The sequence below is a fragment of the Heptranchias perlo genome, chromosome 11 (assembly GCF_035084215.1).
Source record: "Heptranchias perlo isolate sHepPer1 chromosome 11, sHepPer1.hap1, whole genome shotgun sequence".
NCBI lineage: Eukaryota > Metazoa > Chordata > Chondrichthyes > Hexanchiformes > Hexanchidae > Heptranchias > Heptranchias perlo.
Window position 1 is genome coordinate 8,191,104 of NC_090335.1, and position 10,071 is coordinate 8,201,174.

The 10,071-nt window shown below is 43.9% G+C and overlaps 1 protein-coding gene across 2 annotated transcripts in view; it reads right to left on the minus strand.

The window, feature by feature from the left end:
- The window catches only part of prdx4 (peroxiredoxin 4), a 28,786-nt gene extending 19,024 nt beyond the window's left edge, over positions 1–9,762 (minus strand). The window contains exons 1-2 of one of the 2 annotated variants that reach the window (XM_067992500.1): positions 9,509–9,762; positions 1,956–2,073 (exon numbers count right to left, since the gene is read on the minus strand). In XM_067992500.1, coding sequence (XP_067848601.1) covers positions 1,956–2,073; positions 9,509–9,710 — 320 coding nt within the window. In that variant the 5' untranslated portion in view covers positions 9,711–9,762. The remainder of the gene's footprint in view (positions 1–1,955; positions 2,074–9,508) is intronic. The other variant, XM_067992499.1, reaches the window with a different exon arrangement.
- Between the last annotated feature and the right edge of the window lie 309 nt (positions 9,763–10,071).

Here is a 10,071-nt window from a genome sequence, read left to right on the forward strand (position 1 = left end):
AATGTATTCCCTCACTTATCCACAATAAATTGCATCTGCCACTTCTCTGCCCACTCCACTAGCCTGTCTACATCTTCCTCAAATCCGTTATAGTCCTCGTCATACCTCCAACTTTTGTGCCAATCCTGGTAAGAAACTTGAATTTGGGCAAAGCTCCCACGTCACACCCACCCCAGTTCATAAAGAAGTAAAAAGAGCTGGTAACTGAACTGAGGTGGATTGTGAGAAATAAAAAGGGAATAAATCTTTCCTCATGGTTGACGGCATGCAAGGAGAGGTGTGGGGTTGTAAAATCCAAGTTCTTGATTGATTCCCACCTTGAAGTCGCTCTCGGGAGGGCTGGTGGGATTAAAACTCTAGTGTGAACAGCAAAACGTTCTGAACCAGAGTTGCTAAATACTGATGGCTGGAGTGGTAACAGGAAAAGTAGAAATCCATCAGCAGATCATAATGTGGGAGGCAGGCCTGAGGGAGGAGGGAACAGAAAGGGGAGGGGGAGGGGCAAGAGCTTCAAAGTATCTCCTCCCCAACCACTTTTTTTTTTACACAAAAACTATTAGCCTCAGGAGTCAGTCTCCCTCCCTACTGGGCTGCTCTGAAAACAGCAAGGACAGAAAACATCCAAATATCTGAAGAAACTTCAGAAAACAGAGGGGTGACTGCTCAAGCCCAGGAAACCATAAGCTGGCAAAAATCTAGGGAATTGAAAATATACGGCCAAGTACTATCTCCAAATAATTACAAGCAAGGCATAAAATGTGAACGCTGCAGGGTTAAGACTATACTAGATAGCATCGTGGACTGAACTCTAAACTGTACTTAATCAGTGACATGATCAGAATACGCCTTATCAAAGAATGTTACAGCACAGGCCGCCATTTGACCATTCGTGTCCATGCCGGCCGAAAAAGAGCAATCCAGCTTAATGCCACTTTCCAGCACTTGGTCTGTAGCCCTGCAGGTTACAGCACTTCAAGTGCACATTCAAGTACTTTTTAAATGAGTTGAGTGTATCTGCCTCTACCACCCTTTCAAGCAGTGAGTTCCAGACCCCCACCCACCGACTGGGTGAAAAAAAATTCTCCTCAGCTCCCCTCTAATCCTTCTACCAATTACTTTAAATCTATGCCCCCTGGTCACTGACCCCTCTGCTAAGGGAAATAGAGTGGATAGGGAGGACCTATCTAGTCTCCTCAATTTTATATACCTCAATTACATCTCCCCTCAGCCTCCTTTGTTCCAAAGAAAACAACCCCAGACTATCCAATCTTTTCTCTTAGCTAAAATTCTCCAGTCCTGGCAATATCCTCGTAAATCTCATCTGCACCCTCTCTAGTGCAATCACATCTTTCCTGTAATGTGGTGACCAGAATTGTACGCAGTACTCAAGCTGTGGCTTAACCAATGTTTTATACAGTTCTAGCATAACCTCCCTGCTCTTATATTCTATGCCTTGGCTTATAAAGGAAAGTATCCCATATGCCTTTTTAACCACCTTATCTACCTGTCCTGCTACCTTCAGGGATCTGTGGACATGCTCTCCAAGGTCCCTTTGTTCCTCTACACCTCTCAGTATCCTCCCATTTATTGTGTACTCCCTTGCCTTGTTTGCCCTCCCCAAATGCATTACCTCACACTTCTCTGGATTGAATTCCATTTGCCACTTTTCTGCCCACCTGACCAGTCCATTGATATCTTTCTGCAGTCTACAGCTTTCCTCCTCACTATCAACCACACGGCCAATTTTTGTATCATCTGCAAACTTCTTGACCAAACCCCCCACATTCAAGTCCAAATCATTAATATATACCACAAAAAGCAAGGGACCTAGTACTGAGCCTTGCGGAACCCCACTAGAAACAGTCTTCCATTCCTTTATGGTCAGTGGTTGCAATTTTCCTTCACAACAGCCATCGCTGATTCACTTATTTTGGAGTATTAATTTTGATACTTACAAATCAAGTGGGTAGAAAAAGAAGACAAGGTATTTGCCTCGATAATCTGTAAGCTTCAGCTCTTTGAATTCTCCATTTATTACTGCTGTCCCTTCCCAGTCTGGTGCAGGTTTTGAAACTAAAATTTAGAAAAAAAGACAATTGTACATTTTGCACACACATTTCAACACCTTCAGGTTAACAGCTTTAGTGGAATTACAAAAATTCAATACTCACAGTTTATATTCATTCTGTTGCACTTCAGTATAAAATTCATGTTCAATTTTTGTTTATCCAGTAATGAACTTATAGAATCCAGTGCAATGTATACAAAGAACACCTCAATTTCCCCTTTACATTGATTCCTTACTAAAACACAGTTTCACGTGTGCCGAGGGGTCTCTGGTAGCTAATTTAGAGCGGCCATTAATCATGTTCGAACCTCAATAGAATATGGGGACAGGCTATTTGACCAAGGGAGGAGGGAAAGAAGGGAAGAAAAAGAACCTCAACCAAAGTACTAGCGGTAAGAATCAAAACGAGACTGAAAAAAACTTGTCTTAATGTCTATAAAACCAATTATTGACAACAGTTTTCCAGATAAAGATGCTTACCTTACGTGGGAGTACAACTCAGAAGCAAGGTTGTTCACTCCTTTCTTCTGGGAGACTGAGGGGTTGATTCTTCAGACGTCTTCTTCTTGTTCTGTCTCCTAGAAATCACTGTTAAAAACGGCTATTTTTATATTTCTCTTTGCTGCTGCTTTTCCTCTTTCTCAGGAGATCTTTGTTATGGTTTGCTTTATCTCTAACCTTATATCTCCAAAAGAACAGCAAGTCTCTTGAACACAGCGATTAGTCTTCAACAGTCTGAAGCAATAATGATATTCATTAAAGCTTCCGAACCTGGTCAACTTCCCAGCATGTCTTCTGAGTTTGGTCAAGTTTAACAGTTCTGTGTTTTTCCCTTTGTTGTTAATACTTTTAACCAAATTCTGCTCTTTCAGCAAGTAATCCAGGGTATCTGGACCATCCATTAAGTTTTCCTTAAAAGTCCATGTTGAAAAGTCCAAAATCCTTCAGATCACGAAAATGAAATCAGGACCAGGGACCTTGACCAATTTTCCTCTCCCCGAACCAGACACACTAAGAACAACTGCAGTGTCCCTTCCGATGACTTAGTGAAGATTAACTTTCAGCACAGATTAGGGGTCAAATCTAGGACCTTCCTTGTCAGTAATGGCTCAGCTAGACACTGAATCTACTCCCATTTCCAGCCAAAGGATATAGTTAGCACATTTCATTGTGATGTTTTAGCACACACGATAGTGCTGAAAAATACTACATCTGAGTAGTACATTAAACACTTAGAACAAAAAAAATTATATATTTCAGTGTTTGGAATATTAGCAAATACTGCATCATCTGAAAATCTTCCAGTGTTTCGTGCTCCTCTCCTTCACTTCAGTGTCAAGGCTTTTAGAAGTTAAACCTTGGCCAAAATCACCCAGGCTTGGCTTCCCTCTGCTGCCAAGGGCCCAACACTGATCCTCCAGTTGCAGGGCTGATCACTTCCTGCATCTCCTGTGAGTTAATCACATGTACAATTTTTTGGGTTATCAAAGTTACATGATGCCTGGCCTCCTCCGATGGCTGGGGCCCTGCAATTAATTTGCCAGGCCTGGGGCTGATCATTTGCTACATGCAGCTATGTTGAAAGAAGGGGGAAGAGTGGAAGTTTGTATTCCCTCTTAGCTCCAGTTCGTATTCTGATGCCATCCCTCACTGACCTATTATGTATCTTCATGAAAACCGAATAGTAAGGCACGCCCAGAAACAAGACAAGAGATCCACCCGATTCCAGATTCAGAGGCCTCACCCTCAGTCCCTGTTGGACTTGTCTGAACTGGCATAGAGTCTGAATCCTTCAGCTGAGGAGGGCCTTACCGTAAGAATTTAGCCTACTGGGGATCTTCCAAAAGTCTTCTTGTCCCATTTTGGGAGGAATCAGTCTACCCAGGTGTGGATAAGAGAGATTTAGGAGGGCACTGATCTGTTGCATGTGAATGTCGAATTGCATACAGACACTCCAAATTTGGACAGTGGGCCCAGGTACATATGAAACTTGATTTTTAAAAAATGGGTTCCACAATGGAAATGAAAATCAGGAGCAATGTATAACAGCAGCTGAATTCATATTGTCCGTTTTACACCATCATCAAAGTCAAAATTACCCTCAAGGCGTCAGAGATGGGATTTGTGGGGACAGTGGATTTTTGCACAAACAGCAGTTCAAATGATGATCACGAACTAGACTTTATTTTCATATAAACTGGAATTCCAAGGGACCTTTCTGGTTAGTGTCCGTCAGGCACTCTCATTAAGGAGATTGAAGGACCACAGGAAGGATATATTGGCCTTGGAGAGGGTCCAGCGCAGATTCACCAGAATGATACCTGGCTAAAGGCGTTAAATTATGAAGACAGGCTGCATAGACTAGGCTTGTATTCCCTCGAGTATAGAAGATTAAGGGGTGATCTAACTGAGGTATTTATGATTAAAAGGATTTAATAGGGTCTATAGAGAGAAACAATTTCCTTTGATGGGAGAGGGGGCATAACCTTAAATTTAGAGCTAGGCCATTCAGTGATATCATCAGAAAGCACTTCTTCACATAAAGGGTAGTGGAAATGTAGAACTCTTTCCCCCAAAAAGCTGTTGAGGCTGGGGGGTCAATTGAAAATTTACAAACTGAGATTGATAGATTTTTGTTAGGCAATGGTATTAAGGGTTATAGAACCAAGGGAGGTAGGTGGAGTTAAGATACAGATCAGCCATGATCTAATTGAATGGCAGAACAGGCTTGAGGGGCTGAATGGCCTACTCCTGTTCCTATGACTGATGACCTCCTAGAAACTGCAGGCATTTGGACAAGGCTGCAGAAATATCTCAGATCAAAGTGGAATGTGTGGAAACATGAATTGAGTTATGTTTTACCCTTACTATCCGTTAACCTCAAGTTACATAATGGCATGAGAGCTTTAGATTAAGTTTTTCAACATAATTCTCCTTTACTACAGATAATGTTACCTCAAATTCTGAGACTTCAATAAGGCATAAAATGTTTACTATACAGCACAATTTTTCAAACTGGGATTCACCAGGTCACTGTCATGGAGTTCACCAGCTAAGTCAAAACCTGGAACATATCACTGGCAGCTTGCTGTTCCTTCCCTTCCTCACCCTCCACTCCTTCTTATTCTGAACTTCATGCTAATGCAACATGTCCCTGCCATGGGTTCAAGAAGGTACACACTATGCCAAGTACACAAATAACCATCTCCACAGACATGGCATATAGAGGTAGCAAAGACTCGAGTATTAGTGGTTACTGCAAGGCAACATGCTCCATCGAGCGCTCAACTTCCATGCATTGTGACCAGGAAGAAGCAAACCACTTTCCAGTAGTACTATTGGGGCCAATCTTCTTTGAGCTCCAACACAACACCCTGTGCCTCAATCAAGTAGCATCCACTCAACAATACCATCTCACGCAGGATCAAAACCATGTTAAGAGCAATCCAGAACCCCTAAAGTGCTGCCTACAAGAGTGCGAAGGCTCTGATTCAGACAGATGAATTGGCCAACATTGGAGGCAGTGGCCAGCCAATGGGGTTTGTGTGCTACACATGTACTAGTATTATTTGAGGATTTGCTATTTTGCCAGAAGATGAGGAATTTTTTGTAGCAGTGAATAGTTTCTTTCACTCCAAAAAGTTGGAAAGCAACAAATGCATTTCCATGTGCCCACATGAAGTATCAGTATGCATCAAAGCCATCACTTTCCTAGTGGTGTAGACAAACTGCACGGTACATAAGCAAGACAATGAGATGGAAGAGTCTTTGCCCAATATTGTTTTAGTGCTAGTAAAGATGAGTGCCAAAGTCAAGTCCATGCAGGCAACTGGATAAGGGATTTAAGAGCTGTAACAAGAGGCCTCCTGTATCACACCCAGGTTCAGTGGGTACTGCAGGGCAACATCCAACATTCTGTGCTTGCATTTTTGCAGTACTCTCAAGGCTAAGGCTTCTTCGATGGCACCTCCCAAACCTAGAAGGACAAGGCCAGCAGGTGCGTGGGAACACCACCACCTCCAGGTTCACCTCCAAGTCACACATCATTTTGACTTGGCCACGTATCACTTCATTCATCGGCACTGGCTCTCTACCTAACAGCAATTGTGGGAGTACCTTCACCACATGGACTGCAACAGTTCAAGAAGACGGCCCACCACCACTTCCTTGAAGGCAACTAGGGATTGACAAAAAATGCTGGCCTTGCCAACGACGTCCACATTGCGAGAATGAATTTTTTAAAAAGGCATCCTTGTTAGTTAAACTTGCCTATATGGTGACTTCCTTTGAATAACTGAATATCTTGTTGCAACGCTTTGACTTCATGTGCCTCAGCATCCTTCTGGCAAAAGTGTTTACTTCTTTACATGTTTATTAACGGCATCAAAATATTCCCAAGACAGTCTTCAGTAGTGTGGCCTTTGTTTCATTAGTGAAAGCACCATGACTTGACATCTGCAATGCCTGCAGGAACATTTCACCTCATACCTTGATAGCAATGGAAGAATATGGCTGATCAAGAACTTCTTCACATCCCACAATTTCAACATCCTTGGAGGAAAGCCGAAAGAAGAACAGCCAGTTGAACTTGCGTGTGTTGAAGCAAGTGAGGAATCTGATCACATTTTGGACAGACGTCAGGAAGTATTCCTTTAGAGGGTGATGAACAGCAACTTGCATTTATATAGTGACTTATAACACAGAAAAACGTCCCAAGGCGCTTCAGAAGCATAAATCAGAAATAAATGAATGCCAATCAAAGGAAGAGTAACCAAAAGCTGGTCAAACAGGTGACATTAAGGAAACTCAAAAGGAGAAGAGGTGGAGGCTTTAACAGGCAATTCTAGAATATCCAGCTTTAGCAGCTGAGGGCACAGCCTCCAATAGTGGGGCATAGGACAGACAAATGGCCAGAGTCAGAGGAACAGAAAGTTCGGCTGGGGGGGGTGGGGGGGGAAGAGAAAAAGGAAGGAGGGAGGAAATTGTGGGGCTAGAGGTTGGAGATAGGGAAGGGCAAGATCACAAAAGGAATTCAAACACAAAGACAAGGATTTTAAATTTGAGGCATTGGGGACCAGGAGCCAATATTGGTTGGCGAGGACAAGGGTAATGGATAAACGAGGCTTGGTGCGAGATAGGATACAGGCAGCACAGTTTTGGATGAGCTGAAGTTTATCCAAAGGTGGAGGATGGAAGGCCAGCCAGAAGAGCAATGGAATAATCGAGTCTGGAGGTGACAAAGATGTAGATGTGGCTTCAGCAACAGATGGGCTGAGGTAGAGGGCGGAATCATCAATCGGAATGTGTTGTCAGAAGGAATGATTGACAAGGCTGGATTACCGAACTTTCTAAGATAACTGAAAGAGGGCCTTGTATTCACTAGAAATGCGATTACAGCTCCTCTCAGTGAAAATGAATGTTATGAGTGCTTTGTTCTGATTTGTTATCAGCGTACAGGGAGGTAAGGGGTGGATGTACCTAGGTTGCAATACTGAGGCCATTGATTTTAAGTGTTAAGTGTTTTTTCTAAATTTTTTTTGGGTTTGGTGGCTTATTCTGTGCCACTCACTACACCTTGATGGAAAAATCGGAACCCTGTTTTCCCCCTCCCGTTCTTGAATGTGCCACTAATGAGTTATCAGCTAATGGAGTTGGTGACTCTTCTTTTGATCTCTCCCCTCCTTCTGCGTGAGATCTACAAGGATGATACCAGAACTGTGAGGTTGTAACTATCAGGAAAGACTGAACAGACTAGGGCACGCTTCTCTAGAAAAAAAAAGAGAAGGTTGTGGGGTGGCCTAATTGAGGTATTTAAAATTATGAAGGAATTCAATAGGGTAGAAGATGTTTGCACTTATGGGAGAGACTAAAACTGTCAGTCATAAATATGAGTCACTAATAAATCCAAGAGAAACTTCTTTACCCAGAGTGGTGAGAATGTGGAACTTGCTATCACATGGAGCAGTTGAGATGAATAGCATAGATGTATTTAAGGGGAAGCTGGATAAGTACTTGAGGTAGAAAGGAATAGAAGGATATGCTGATAGGGTGAGATGAAGTAAGGTGGGAGGAAGCTCATGGAGCATAAACACCGGTTGGGCCAAATGGCCTGTTTCTGTGCTGTAAATTCTATGTAGCTAGATTCAAGGTTGCTATTCAAGAACAAGTTCAGATGGGCTGATGGGCATTCTTAATCCACATTGTGCTTGTGAAAATAGTTGCCATGTCATCTATGTAACAGTCACTACGCTAAAATAATTCATTGTACATGAAGTGTTTGAGATGTTTTAGAGATGCGGTAAAGTGCAATACAAGTGTGCAAATCTTAGATCCAGCTGGTAACAGCGTCGTCTTTCCTGAATCAAAAAAAACCTACATAAATGCAATCAAGGAAGTCGCTCAGTGTTCATAGGTATTTCTAGCATGTCAATGCTGGTTACTAGATGTTAGTGAAAAATAGAAACAAATGCTGCAGATGCTGGAAATCTGAAATAACAGAAAATGCTGTAAACGCACAGGTCAGGCAGCAATCTTTGGAGAGGAAAGTGGGGTTAACATTTCAGATCTCAAAATCCTCAGAACCACAAGTCCTGAAACATTAATCCAACAATTCCTGAATTTTCTGTTTTTATGCTCGATAAGAGGGCCAAAATGTACAAGCACCTCAATCCATTTTTTTAAAAAACACAATGTACACAATCCATTTTTGCAAGAACTCAATCTTTGGCTAAAAAGTTACATCTGAAGTTAGCAGATTTTAAATCTACATAGATGCATTTAAGGGGAAGTACATGAGGGAGAAAGAAATAGAATATGTTGATAGGGTGAGATGAAGTAAGGTGGGAGGAGGCTCGTGTGGAGCATAAACACTGGCATGGACCTGTTGGGCCGAATAGCCTGCTTCTGTGCTGTAAATACTATGGAAAGCCGTTCGGTAGAAGGGAAAGTGGCCCAGGCCAATAAACAATGTGCAACGTGTCCTTAGCAGCGCCGTTACTCAGTTATCAGGCACAAGCTCACCTCCTCAAACAAAAATAAAACTAACGGGCGCACAGCCAGCACTGGGCCCTGAGCTTCTTCCCCCCTCCTCCTCCGCACACCCCAGCGTGCCCCCCTCCCTCTTTTACCTCACGAACCCCACACACACAAAAAAAACAGGGACTCCAACCCACCGACGGCTTCACTCGCTGGCTGTGAGTGGGTGGCGCCCGGGGCGGACCGCGTGTTTCTTCCCGCCGCCCCCCCCACCCCACGGCGTGTGGCGCCGCGCTCGAGACTGAGCTGCACCGCGCAACGGTTGCGATTCAAATCCACCCCTGCATTCCAGAGCGCGAGCTGTAAGTCACCGCGCGCCCGATGGCCTCGGAGCCGTCAGCGGGAGCAGGAGACAATCGGTAAGGGACGCGGCCATTGACCGACTGGCGCCAGTGCGCGACTCACTCTTGGCTTTGCTGAGGTGCAGAGAGTGGTCAGAGCCCAGCACTCTGAAAGCCTCCCCTGGATACACATGGCCTCCCGCGTAGTGGTGGCACTCCTCCTGCTCCTTCTTGTTGGCTTTTTCGCAGGTAACGGAGGGCGCCAAGAGAGCGGCGATTAGCAAATAAAGGACGGCGCACTGCCACTTGGTGCTCCCGGGCTCCATTTCGCTGGCTCCTGCGCATGCGTTTCCCCTTCAACTCTGCGCCGCCGGAGCCGCCACCCTCCCCATCCCGCCTGGGCGGCACAACCAATGGGGGGGGGGGGGCAAAGGTTGTGTAACCCCTTCAATGCCGGGTAGGGACCCAACAAAAACTTTAGAAAAATGAATGACGGATTTAAAAATTAGTGTATTCGTATAAATGTGTTTGACAAATTTATTAGAATTTTTTGAGGATGTAGATAAAGGGGAACCAGTGGAGGTCGTATATTTGGATTTTCACAAGGCATTCGATAAGTGCCACATAAAAGGTTATTACACAAGATTAGGGCTCATGGGGTTGGGGGTAATATGGATTGAGGATTGG